This window comes from Haliotis rubra, unplaced genomic scaffold (genome assembly GCF_003918875.1).
Source record: "Haliotis rubra isolate DU_JTF1 unplaced genomic scaffold, ASM391887v1 Scf1165, whole genome shotgun sequence".
Classification (NCBI taxonomy): Eukaryota; Metazoa; Mollusca; class Gastropoda; order Lepetellida; family Haliotidae; genus Haliotis; species Haliotis rubra.
The window spans coordinates 37879-52398 of NW_025765076.1; the positions used below are offsets into that span (position 1 = coordinate 37879).

A 14520-nucleotide genomic window follows, 5' to 3' on the forward strand; every position below is an offset into this window, starting at 1 on the left:
CACTGCAGTTGACACGGACAGAGAAGACACCGAGAAATGCTGCTACCATGCATTGTACCCTTGTGACAATCTTTGCTCTTAACAGTGGGTATAACAACAGCTTCAAGGATTAACCGTCACTCCATCATTATGTAACGTATATATATGACAGTAATGACTGCAAGATCGGTAATATAGCAATTTTGGGAGCGACCGTTCTCAAACACTGATACATGCAGTTATGTTCTAACAGGTAGCAAATGATCATAAACATGGCAACTTGTTTTCGTTGCAGTTGTTCTTATTACCGCTACCATAAACTGCCAGCCGGGACAGTTCGGTCCAGATTGTAAAAGAAACTGTTCCTGCCACTGTGCTCTTCATCTGGCAGCTAAACACTGTGTAAAAACTGACGGAGAGTGTTCCGAGGGCTGCATTCGGGGGTGGCACGGTAATCAATGTGATCAGCCTTGTAGTAAGACCTGTGTCAATCACATCTGTAATCAACACAACGGTCACTGCACTAAGGACTGTCCAGGAAACTTTACAGGGGACTACTGTAACATCACTGCCCCACTGTACAATAGCAACGACAGCAAGGGTAAGTATACCCTACTATTGACACACAACATCACTCATCTGTTTTAAAGACAGCCCAGTAAAACTAAACGTTTAGCATGTTAACACGAAGTAAAAAATCATCATCACGAGATGGTGATCTTACCTTACATGATATCCCAAGGTTGGTGTTGATATTGTCATGAGAACAGAGTTACTTTCTTACTTTATATGATATCCCAAGGTTGGTGTTGATATTGTCATGAGAACAAAGTTACTTTCTTACTTTATATGACATCCCAAGGTTGGTTTTGATATTGTCATGAGAACAAAGTTGCTTTCTTACTTTATATGATATCCCAAGGTTGGTGTTGATATTGTCATGAGAACAAAGTTACTTTGTTACCTTACATGACATCCCAATGTTGGTGGTGATATTGTCATGAGAACAGGGTTACTTTCTTACCCTATTTGATATCCCAATGTTGGTGTTGATATTGTCATGAGAACAGAGTTACTTTCTTACTTTATATGATATCCCAAGGTTGGTGTTGATATTGTCATGAGAACAGAGTTACCCTTACTTTATGTGATATCCCAAGGTTGGTGTTGATATTGTCATGGGAACATAGTTATAATTACTTTCTTACTTTATATGATATCCCAAGGTTGGTGTTGATATTGTCATGAGAACAAAGTTACTTTCTTACCTTATATGATATCCCAAGGTTGGTGTTGATATTGTCATGAGAACAAAGTTACTTTCGTAATGCCCTTCTATGAACGATGGGAAAACAGCACGGGAAGCAATACAGTTTCCCCAAAAAATAAACCACATTGATGTTAAAACGACAGATCATTTAATATGAAACAAAACTGCCGTTTTGGCAACAGTCCACAAGCAACCGTTGCTCGACCACCTTAGTGGGACCATGGGGTTTTACAGTACTTCCAAGTCCTGCATGATTTCAAGCAGGATTTACGTCAACACTTTCAGTGTTTGTGCTTGCAACACGAACCAGTTTTGAAACTCACAATACGACTAAGGTATAATAACACCCAGATGCCTCAATAAGGAGAACAAATTCGTCTACTCCGCTCCAAGCCCCACTAGACAGTGACAACGGAAACACGAAAAGCCTCTATACAGGCAACGTTGGAGGCACCTGAGTAAATATAATGAGAGGGACATGTGAAGGTGGGAGTGAAGCTGATTTCAAGAGCATCACGATGACCATACCTCCGTCTGTTAAAGACTCGCTTCTATTAAAGATCGGTACTCGCATCGCAAATACGGTACTTTCATCTCCAGTATATGACATTTCCTATCAAAGGTCTAACCATGTTTGGAAATGAAGTACTAGAGACGGACGGAGGAAACATGGTCCCATATATTCATTTTGATCTATGGTGGATTGGAACAATAACCAATAATTTTGGTTGTTTCATTTGTATAATAATACAGAGTTTAAAAGTAGGAATGTATACATATTAGCTATATCCTATACATGAGAAAGAAATGTACATGTTTTACATTATATTCAGAATTTGCTCACCCGTCTATTGGACAAACGACTTCTTAATACTCGACGGCCACACGTGACTGAATCTCTGACACATGTGGAAGTATACTGAGCGCTCAACAAGCACACACATGACACCTCTCAGTCACTATTACAGTGCGCACATCAATCACACTTGATACATGTACAAGAAACAACATGCTGATAAAAGCAATGAACTTCAGACATAAGGACTTTACAGTTAAAACCAGATTAGCAAAACGTAGTATTTACATATTCGAAATGCCAACAATAAATAATATTTTGCCTACAACTTTAGTTTATATACATTTACTGAGATGTTAAAACCTGTCAGCCGTATAAATAATTTTTACAACCAATTGTAACTTACCTGGTGACAACTCTGGCTCGACTCACGTTCAGCTCTCAGAATGTAATGGCAACCGCCAGACATCACGAGGTATGGTCTTATTGAGGCAGATGAAACGTCACTGCTACACTCTGTTATATGTAAAATTGCTTTGAATTGAAAGTGTATGACTTTATTAATGTTTTTGATCAGTAAAACACAGAATGAGTTTAAATGAGAGATTGATAGAAAGCTCGATTTCCACACTGAAGCGGGACAGTCATAATTATCGAATTACCCACATGGTTGCATGACTCCCAGTTTGCTATGTTCATTGGTCATTTCGAATTGCCAAAATGCAAAGAGATTAAGTATCATTGTCTGAAAGTTCATTTGAAAAATCCAAGTGTATATTATAGAGAGACATTTCACCTGAGAGACAAATTCAGACCGATCAGGAGGTTAACCAACAAATAACCCCCATATCATTGTCTTGAACAACTGTTTGCTAACAAATGAATGACGGATTGTTTCATAATGCGTGGTCAATAGTTCCCTGTCGATGTGAGAACGGCAGTCACTACAGCACTATCTTGGCACTGAGCATCTCCTTGGCGATAACAGGAACTACTGCAATTGTCTTCATGTGAGTCGTATATGTTTCATTGACACCGAAATCCCCCCAGATATACATCATGAATATACAATGCCATTCAGAAAGTATTGGTCAAAGTGTAGTGCTGTATCCCAAATACACCATGTGTTCCAATTGATGAAATGCATAAAATATGCCCGAGTTATGTGTCCTTTTTGGCCAGTCAAATGTTTTAGTCCATGAAAGGATTACGTGTCTCTCATGCAAATAGAAAGCCAATATGACGTTAGATCATCACCGATCATTTCATATCATTATGACATTATCATATATTTCCACATGATCCATGACCAAATACATAAGCACATACTGAACAGATGTTTATAAGTTTGAAAAGCTTGTGTCTTTAGCTGTAATATGTGATTTCGTTTATTTTCAGTGGTCTTTTCGTCAAGTTGAAGTTTTTCGACAATAAACACGGTAAGCTAAGAAACACATTAGGAAATGTATTAGGTTAACCAGGCGAGATTCAGCAGCGGCAGCACACACACGCACACACACACACACACACACACACACGACACACACACACACACACACACACGGCGCACACACACACTCACGGCGCGCGCACAAACACACACACACAAAGATATATGTTCATACAATAATGTAAAACAAGAGATTACCTATAATCCTTAAAATTGTTAGTCATTATGTATAATGTCATATGTATAATTATGCACGATCACTGAATTTTCCATGGGTTTATACATAAGCACTGTGAAATAAAAAATAGACCATATTTTCGACATATTCCCTGAAATTATTTTTTGTGTAGTTTGAGGTATATTTGATCCAAAAGGATGTAGAATTATATTTTTGTATTAAGCAGGAAAGAGACGTTTCTTTGCTACAATGATATCAATGTATGATTGACGTGTTTTGAAAACATCAATTCAGTTTATATATTGACAAGAAATGGTCCAATCAGTGGTGGTGTTGTCAGACAAGCAGACTGTTAATATCTCCTTAACAACACATCAATATACATCCACACATATTGAATATCTCATGTTCCAAATAGATATCCTGGCATATTGGGTTTTCGATCGGATAACGGTAAAATATTTCGAGAACAAAAAGTAAATACTATATGACGATATCGTTCTACTCCCCTTTAGACAAGATAATATATTCATAAACTATTGCATTCTTATGCATGCAATGCGTTTTCTGTCGGCATCCCAACATTGCAGTTGAAGCAAACGCAAGGCATCGCCGGACGTGACGCCACATGTTTTCGATCCCCTTAGTTGGCTGTATATATTTAGGGCTGTTGAAAGAGTAGAGCATGCCCGTTGTATCAAAACAACTCGCACTACACAGCAAAATGCGTCATACTGTACAGATAATAAACAATTTCCCTATATCTCCAAAACAGTTTTAACTGTAGCTGAAAACATATCCCCAACAGAAGTAGATTTCCGATTTAATCTATCGTGTAGAGGAGAATATGATTCAGAAAGTCCAAGCATTAGGCTTAATGTTGGCATTCCTGTCCAACTACAACCCTATGCACATTATGTAGATTACATTGCCTTTAACTGGTCTTTCTTGCGTTCATCACCTTGTGTAAACAAAATAAATTAAACGGCACTAGTTTTTGTTTTAAACGAAGTAATAAAATTTGCGAATTTGGCGTGACATGATACATCATTCAGCGTGGTCACATGACTAGTTACGTGATCTTTTAAGGTATGATGTTAACTAAGCAGACGAAACATTAATATTATTAGCATCTTTGGAGAACAGATTGAGGAATATAAAGCATTTGATTATGAGATAGATATTGGATTAATGAGTTAAATTAACTTTTGTTAACTGTTAGAGTCTTTATTACCAGCATATTGATGTCAGACCGATAGAGGGGATCGCCTTATTGACATTCGGGCTGCTTCTCATGGATTCTCTCGCATACATGCGCTATAAACGGGAATCGTTGTGGTGGGTCGAAAACATATGACGATCGGAAACGTAAGACGATAGGAATAGTGAGTGAGTACGGTTTTACGCCGCGTTTAGCAATATTTCAGCAATATTTCAGCAATATCACGGCGGAGGACAGCGGAAATGGGCTTCACACATTGTACCCACGATAGGAATATGTTCAAGTTTGGCATCCTTTTTCCTCAGCAAAATGTTTGTGTCATTGAACATTATCGATGAATACCCCAAAATACTGTTCACATAAAAGTGGATTTTGTCTCTCTCAAACTAAAACTAAACGACGAAGAACATGACATAAGATGACCTATCATCACATATTTTGACGAGGTTAAAGATGATTTCATATGATCCATGACCAAATACACATACTAGTATGTCAACAGATGTTCATAAGCTATCAAAGCAACACAGGTATCTGCCTTTAGCTGAAATAGTGATTGCGCTTATATTTAGGAGTCTTTTCCAATTCGTAAAGAAAAAGAAAAACTTTATTTAATGATTAATAACTAACTGTTTTTCCTTCTTATGGAATATCTTAACAAAGCATGATCGTAATGGTAATATTTCGTATCATGTCTATTCCAGGAGGAACCCCACAGACACACCCGCCAGAAATCAGTGGGTTAATGGACATTGATTCAGCAGGTATGTTGAGTGTTTTAGTAAAAGCATCTAAACATTCACATGAAATCTCAGTGAACTGCTATATCATGTACTCGTGTTTGTTAATCATTGGAAATGATGCTCTCCATTTTGATGCCTTTACTGTAGCCTTGAATCTCGACAAAAAAGGAAAAAGCTGACCATAGAGAAGTTGCCTTGGTGACAATGATTTTCCACTCTGAATCCTTATGCACAGATCCAATATGAAAGAGTTGACTTGTCTCTCTTCCTCTATTTCTGGTACTTATATCAGTGGATGCTGAATTGGCCAGTTGATGGTCACTGAACGATATCAGCTCCTGGTAAAAACTGAAGCTTAAGCTCAATTTCTTGGCCAAAATCATAAGCTTCTTTGATGGGCATTTTAGAAGTTGAGTTGATGAAGAATGATGACAATTTGTATGGATATACAACTTCTTTTGTTCTGTAAAGGCGACGTTTCGACATAGATTCTAAGCAAATGATAACGACATTAGAATCTATGTTGAAACGTCGCCTTCACAGAATAAAAGAAGTTGCATATCCATAAAAATTGTCATCATTCTTCAAATTCATAAGCTTAAACATACATATCTTCACGGATGACAGCACAACTGGTCCCCATGAGTGTGCCAACGTCGTGTCAATTTTAAAATGATGCTATCTATGATTAACTCCTGTTTTCCTTACTGCTTTCTCATTAAACATAGGGTGACATTTGATTTGATGCTTGAAACATTGTCCAGAACCTCTGAATATAGATATTTAACCATATCAGTGCTAACAGCGTTTACAAACAAATGTATCAAGGAATTCATGGGTTTTTTTCATGCAGAGTAGTGGTATACGTGATTGAAATTTACGATATTGAAGTTGGTTCTTTTGAGGTAATGTTAATTCAAACAATCCACATTGTATTGTTTCCGTATGTTGCAGTACGTATTGTCCTTCATTCAGGACTATGGTTAATGTTTGACAAAGACTGTGTGAAGTCTTCAAGTGGCTCGTCCGCACAGTAACGAAGACTTCATAAAAGCAATTCAGGAAACATTTATGATATTTGCTTTGTTGTAGATAGCCACAACTGAATTAGATTTACGACACATGACCAGTAGCAGGTATGTTGGACATAACAGGTGATGTTAAATATGTACATAAATGTATGTCATAGATACATGCTCAAAAAACGTTATACTTCCAATCCAAACGACAAAACAACAGTTATCAATTTGCTCAAGATTGAAAGCATAGCTGGAATTACAATGTGTTGTTTAGATAGTGTTAAGTGCCCTTCGTTGTAAATTATTCAACCGAATTGGAAAAACAGTAATGAGAAGTATGATAAGAGATATTCCCTTTTTGACTGCCAAAGAATATGTGTTAGTCTATGTTTCAATTAAACAGAATCGTTCCGAAAATGAACTCACTATATTTCCTGTTTGTTTTAGAACAACCAATATGCAGCTCGGGTTGAGTTACAGCTTCCTAATCATAGGTACGTTCCCACAACCTCTCTTTAGCTCTCGGTGATTGGTGACTAAATAATGTGTATCATATGCCTTATCTGTCTCAGAAAAATAGGACTTTGACTGGATCTAGTAACAAGAAATCTTTTTACAGACAGACATTCTGTGTCATAACAAGACTCCCATTATATCATTACACGTCGACGTTTCGAATACTTTGGCAAGAACCTGTCCGTTTGTATATTGTATTGTCTTCTATAGTTACAAAATGTTAGATTTAGTTTTATATCTATGTCGTATCGTCTAGTTATTTTACTGTCCTTCGTTGACAGGGTTTCACAGTTTGACTTTATTATGAATCTATAACTTGTTTTAGTCACGATAAGGCTGACATACTGCCGACGAGACTTAAGATTTTAACTCACTCACCCACTCACCCATTCACTCACTCACTGTAGTGATATATGTATGTCTTTGTAGGGAAGTGTTCTGCTCTGTCAGTAATAGAGATTAGGTCATTCACAACGTTTCTGTTTTCAGTTTACTTCAGCCCCCTGCTTGGATCTAAGTCCTGCCAGAACTGTAAAGGGGAGAAATGTGATACACGAGGAATTTGCACAGAAGGATGTAAGACAGGCTACACAGACAAGTACTGTCAGCATCACTGTCAGGAGACGTGTGTCAACTTGACATGTGAGGTGGACCCCAACTCAGGGAAGACCATCTGTAGTGACGGCTGTGAGGATGGCTACTGTGGACCTCGTTGTAAAATACCTTGTCCTGATGGATGTCTGGCGTGTGACTGGTATCACTGTGAGAACTGTACTCTGTGCAGGGCTGATTTGTACGGTAGTAAGTGTGAATACTCCTGCTTGCAGAAATGTCAGGGCTTTGCCTGTAGTGTTGAAGAAACCTGTTTAGAAGAGTGTATAGCAGGTCGTTATGGCGCCCAATGCAATATGTCATGTCTGTCCGTCTTTCAGTCATGTCATAGGTTTACTGGTCAATGTCAACACTGTCAACCCGGACATTTCGGTGACAAATGTCAACATCTGTGCCCTTCGTGTCTGACAGCAGAGGAAGAAACGTTCTACACGTGCAGGTCGGGATGCAAGGTTTGCAGCAGTCAGTCCTACCCTGAATCTCAGCGTGAGTGATGTTTTATATATGTCGTACGTCAGAGTAAATCAATGTAATTTCTATAAGCAGGCAGTCTTACCCTGAACCTCAGCGTGAGTAGTATTTTATATATGTCGTACGTCAGAGTGAATCAATGTAAGTTCTATATTGTGTATGGAATATAACACAGAAGCCATACTGTATGTAGGATAGTGTGTATACAAGAATTTTAGGAACCTCAAAGTGAATCAAAGTGAATAGTATAATTAGTTTGTATGTTCGTGGTATTTCAAATGTTTGACGGCGTTAGTGTAAAACATATGGCGGAGAATGTGTATGGTTATATTTGGATGAACTGCATGTATTAGGTCTTCACAGACGGAGGCGAGAGTCAGTAGGTTGTATCAATATAATCCCCTTGATCTGAGTCATCATGCTGTTGCCTTTTCCCGTCACACCAGTGGAAGCAAATTGAGCTCCGGATACATGCAACTTAATTCGTCAGTTTACTATCACACAAAACTGTCTCTTTGTTTATTCCACTTAACGTCACGAGGTAGTTTTTCGATCCATGCTAAACCATCACACTGACTTAACTGGGGCTGCTATGGCGTTTCAAAATAAAGTTGTCACCGGGATACCCTTTGAGGCCATTTCCCACCTACATGTAAGGTTGATGATGATATATAATTTAGTAAAGCTGCATCGAGTTAGTGGATACTGAATCCCCATTGCAAGTACATTGTCATGGACAATGAAGGGGAGATAACTAAGTACGTACTTCGCCATGTTTGGAAACAAAGCATAGTTGAAATAAGCTACTGCTGTGTAAAGTGAAGCTGCCAACTGTTTAGTAAAACTATTTGTTTCTGTGGCAATGACAAACATTTCAAGTCGATGCAAGCCACTAACTAAATGGATAGGAAAACTGTGACTTCTGTGATTGGCATTCTAGAAGTTGGGTAGATGAAGAATGAGGACTATTTTTATGGATATACAACTTCTTTATTCTATTTAGGCGACGTTTCGACATAGATTCCAACGACATTAGAATATATGTCGAAAAGTCGCCTACATAGAATAAAGAAGTTGTATATCCATAAAAATAGTCCTCATTTTTCAGGAAAACTGTGCATTTACAAACTGCATGGTCCCCAACTGGATTGAAAACATTCCTTCGGGTTTTTTACATTTTGGACAAATTTACTTGAATTAAAATAATGCATTCTGTGTTAGTTATAATATACATACTTGAATTACGTAGTCTCACACAGTCTCTCCAGGTGATACAATGTTTTAAGTGATAATAGATTGGGAAATTGCCATGTCACTGCACACTCAACCTGAAGTGAGCCACACTGAAGACTGGTAACAAATTCTAGTAACTGCGCATGCTTTACATAAAACATAGCAAAACGATAGACAAAGATGATTTTGACAGGTAGATTATTGCCATCCGCCCATTAAACAGTGTTCAGAGAAATATTTGCAATTCTGTGATCTTTTTCATCTTAACGTATCGAGATGAACCATGTTGTTGAACTGACATGATAAAACAAATGATTCTGCATCCCTGCTTCATGGAGTGTCAATAAAATTTAACTGGTATAAAAATATGCACTATTCATAGTATTTTTTGTGAAGTGGTTCAACTAAATATGTAATGTGAGCTGAACAAGGAACAGGGCAGTGATTCATTTCGTGTTATTGGTATAAAGATCAACATGGCATTAGCTATAGTTTTCACTTAACTGGTGAAACCGTTGCGCATTCCGTATTCTGGCAGTAAGTGGCATTGTTATGATATACACTATTTTACAGAATACAGTTTCAAAATGCAGGACCGCCAAGAAACACTACTCGCAATACTTTACACTGTTCTCGTCATACTAATCATCAACAACGTCATGTTCATCGCTCTCGTCGCTGTGTGCTGCTGCAGAGGGGGAAGGTATGGTGACATTTTACTCAGTTGTTCTCAAGTATATATAAGAAAAGGATGTCACAACACGTGTCACTTTCAAATGTTCCCTGGCCATGTTCAGGTGCACATGATGACAAACGCTTGATCGACATTGGCGTGTCAGCACGAAATTCATAAGAGTTTGTAAGTATATTAACATGTTATTAAAGTTATTAAGTACATATAGGCTCATACAACATGGTTCCCCAAATGTAAGTATATTAATATGTTATTAAAGTTATTAAGTACATATAGGCTCATACAACATGGTTCCCAAAATGTAAGTATATTAATATGTTATTAAAGTTATTAAGTACATATAGGCTCATACAACGTGGTTCCCCAAATGTAAGTATATTAACATGTTATTAAAGTTCTTAAGTACATATAGGCTCATACAACATGGTTCCCCAAATGTAAGTATATTAATATGTTATTAAAGTTATTAAGTACATATAGGCTCATACAACATGGTTCCCCAAATGTAAGTATATTAATATGTTATTAAAGTTATTAAGTACATATACGCTCATACAACGTGGTTCCCCAAATGTAAGTATATTAATATGTTATTAAAGTTATTAAGTACATATAGGCTCATACAACGTGGTTCCCAAAATGTAAGTATATTAATATGTTATTAAAGTTATTAAGCACATATACGCTCATACAAGATGGTTCCCAAAAAGTAAATATATTAATATGTTATTAAAGTTATTAAGTACCTAAACGCTTATACAACGTGGTTCCCAAAATGTGAGTATATTAATATGTTATTAAAGTTATTAAGTACATATAGGCTCATACAACGTGGTTCCCAAAATGTAAGTATATTAATACGTTATTAAAGTTATTAAGTACATATACGCTTATACAACATAGTTCCCCAAATGTAAGTATATTAATATGTTATTAAAGTTATTAAGTACATATACGCTCTTTGTCATGGATAAACCGGCTGAGTCCCTCGCGTGTCAACTGATGTCAGACGACCCTCCTCCTTCCAGTGAGCCGCCGGAGACGTCTTCAGGGGATGGGCGCGGGACGTTGTCCGCCACTCTGAAGAAGAGAGCTGCCACTTCGGACATCCCTTCCTCACAAGGTCAAAAGAGCAAACCATCCTCTACGCAGACACGGCCTCACACCCCTAAGACCACGGGCAGCTCTACAGGGACGTCGTCGCAGTTGGTCCGGACTTTCTCGGCTGAGATTGTCCCTATGGAAGAAAGAGGTCTCTACGATGAGCTGCCGCTCATCATCCCGGAGGTACATCACCCCAAGAAGACGCAGGCCTCAGAAACGGTGACTTCAGCACAGTTATCAACGCAGTCTGAGGTATCTTCACTGAGGGCAGATGAGAGATCCCTGGACCAGATCACCACCAACGCAGAGAGGGCAGCGCATCTATCACCGCAGACATTCGACCCTGGGGCCTTTATGCAGCAATTTTCACAGCAGAAAATGGAGATGATGGAGAGACGCTTCGAGCAAGAAAGAGATCGACACCCACCCCTGGACACCACCCACAGAGAGGACCGGGACCTGCTCAGAGGACCCTCCGCCGACGACACATCTGAGAGGCCTTCCACTGACAACGCAGATGAACAGCCTTCGCGAAGGCACTCACGGAGGTCTTCAGAGGCAACCTCAAGGACGTCATCAACATCTTCACCGAGGCATTCACGGACCAAGGCACGCTCGCCTTCACGCAGGTCTCCAAGGCGGTCGTCCTACAGACGCAGCTCACCTGGCTCATCTCCACGCAGGTCTCCACGCAGGTCTCCACGAAGGTCACCGCGCAGGTCTCCTCGCAGGTCTCCACGCAGGTCTCCACACAAGTCTCCACGCAGGTCCCCACGCAGGCCTCCACACAGGTCTCCGCGCAGGTCTCCGCACAGGTCTCCATCCAGATCCCCAGCGGAGGTTGATCAACGATCCCAGGTCAGCGTCCCTGACACAGAGGAGGAAGGCGGTATCATCTTCTCAGATGCAGAGATAAGATATTGGATGGCCAACGGTCTGGAATTAGCGTCACCTTCCAAGGAAGTGAATTCAGCCCTCACGTATCTCATGAAGGATGAGGACGTCGACACGATCACTCTACTGCCAATTGATCCCATCTCGGAAGTTCCAGAGAACTTGGACGCAGCCTTCAGGAAGGCAACGAGATCCCAGGCACCGAATCTACCACAATTCAACGCTAAGAAGTTCTCTCTACACAATATGGACCCCTTCATGAAGGCTCAAGAGATAGATGATAACTACAAAGTCATCAACGACGCCCGAACCAAGTCTTATAAGATTGACGACACAAAAAGCTGGTGCAGATAGAGACGATGTCTAGAAGGATGTTCTTCAGCTTGAACAGATCCAGGGCAGTGAATGAGACGCTCATCAACAAGTTCAAGGACTCTACCGCAGAGGAGGACCGGATGATCTACTCTGCTCTACTTATGCAGAAGAAGGACCAGCAGTTTATGACGGACCATCTATCATCCATCTCAGCAGCGTTGACTTTGGCGAGACGACAAGGACTCCTGGCATCCTGCAACTGGAGTGAACGCTTCACGAAGTCGCTATACACTGCCCCATGGTCGTCATCATCCATCTTCGCAGGCCAGATTGACGACGTCGCCAAAGAGGTTACCAAAGACTCCAGAGAAGTCCTTATGATCAGGTCCATCGACACATTGGCCAGTATCATCAGGCAGACGTCCCATCGCTACTCGGGCAAGTCCAAGTTCGCTGGCATCCAGAAGGCAAGAGACAAGAAAATGAGCACCTTCAGAGGAAGGAAGGACTTCTTTCGTCGCCCAGCCGGCAAATTTAGAGGACGACCCGGGCAAGGCGGGGCACCCAGAGGCGCCAAGGATCAGAAACGATGAAGGAGGGGTTCGGAACGACTGGAGTCTTCCACCCCCAGCCGTTCCTGTGCAACCTTCACAAGTGGGTGGACGTCTACAACCCTACTGGGAAAACTGGGGAATGCTTCAAGGTCCTTTTGTATCCAGCATCCTAAGATACGGATATCGCATACAACTGCAAGCAGCTCCGCCGTTGACAGACGAACCTCACAAATTCAACTTCACGGCCCACTCGACAGAAAGGTTAAGAGAAGCGGTCACATCTCGGCTACAGAAGGAAGCCATAGAAGTGGTGGACCAGGACCAGCTCTCACCAGGATTCTGCTCCCCAGTTTTCCCAGTACCAAAGAAAAACTCCAAAGAGAAGTTCCGTCTCATCTACAACATGAGGGCCTTCAACAGAGATTATCTACGCAGACCTCCAAAGTTCAGCATGATACATCTAACACAACTCCTACATCTCGTTCGTCCGATAGACTACATGGCCAGCATAGATCTACAGGACACCTACCTGCATATTCATGTACATCCAGACTCAAGGAAGTACCTGAGGTTTATAATGGACGGATGACAGTACCAATGGGAGGTCCTGCCATTTGGAATATCATCGGTCCCCTTGTTGTTTACGAGGGTGACGAAGCCCATAGTCACATACCTACATCATCGAGGTCCACGCAGTGCTTTCTACCTAGACGACGGGATTCAAGTACATCAAGATCCCAAGCATCTCAGACTACAACTGAACTTCACCATCAGACTGCTTACACAACTGGGGTGGCTAGTGAATCTCCTCAAGTTGTACCTAGAACTTACACAGGACCTGCAGTTCCTAGGAATCCGGTTCATCACAACACAAAACCGCATAATGGTACCAGAGGACCGATGGCTCAAGATACAACAGACGATCTCGCAAGCTCTACTCTCTCCGTGGCCACTACGACAATGGCAGAGTATGTTGGGTCTCCTCATGTCAGCCCAAGACATGACAGCCAGAGGGACTACAACTACACCCACTACAGGTCTTCGTCAATACTCATCTGGACGACCCGGAACCCTTCGGACTCCCGGACGCACTACGCCCATATCTCCTATGGTGGACCCAGAGATCGAATGTTTGAGGAGGCACCTACTTAGCAGAGCTGGAGTGCACAACGCACCTCTCCGTGGATGCATCACTCCAAGGTTGGGGAGCACACCTCGACGATGAAGTGTTCGCTGGGAGATGGACCAAAGAGGAGACGGATCTGCACATCAACATGCTGGAAATGAAAGCAGTACTCAACGCCATACTCCATTGGACAAACATTCTGGAGAATGCTCATCTGATGGTGCATACGGACAACTCCACGGTGGCTTTTTACATCAACAGGCAAGGATCGATGAGATCGACGAATCTCCTAGACCTCTGCTTTCAACTGTTCAGACAACCGACAACCTGAGCATCCACTTAAG

At 40.8% G+C, this 14520-nt stretch overlaps 1 protein-coding gene across 4 annotated transcripts in view; it reads left to right on the forward strand.

The window, feature by feature from the left end:
• The first annotated feature begins 6 nt into the window (after nt 1–6).
• LOC124256650 (platelet endothelial aggregation receptor 1-like) overlaps nt 7–14520 on the forward strand; it is a 79138-nt gene continuing 64624 nt past the window's right edge. For all 4 annotated transcript variants that reach the window (XM_046690628.1, XM_046690641.1, XM_046690645.1 and 1 more), the window contains exons 1-9: nt 7–84; nt 275–580; nt 2962–3055; nt 3444–3484; nt 5600–5659; nt 6731–6774; nt 7105–7151; nt 7663–8271; nt 10063–10192. In XM_046690628.1, the coding sequence (XP_046546584.1) occupies nt 6761–6774; nt 7105–7151; nt 7663–8271; nt 10063–10192 (800 nt within the window). In that variant the 5' untranslated portion in view covers nt 7–84; nt 275–580; nt 2962–3055; ... (1 more) ...; nt 5600–5659; nt 6731–6760. The remainder of the gene's footprint in view (nt 85–274; nt 581–2961; nt 3056–3443; nt 3485–5599; nt 5660–6730; nt 6775–7104; nt 7152–7662; nt 8272–10062; nt 10193–14520) is intronic.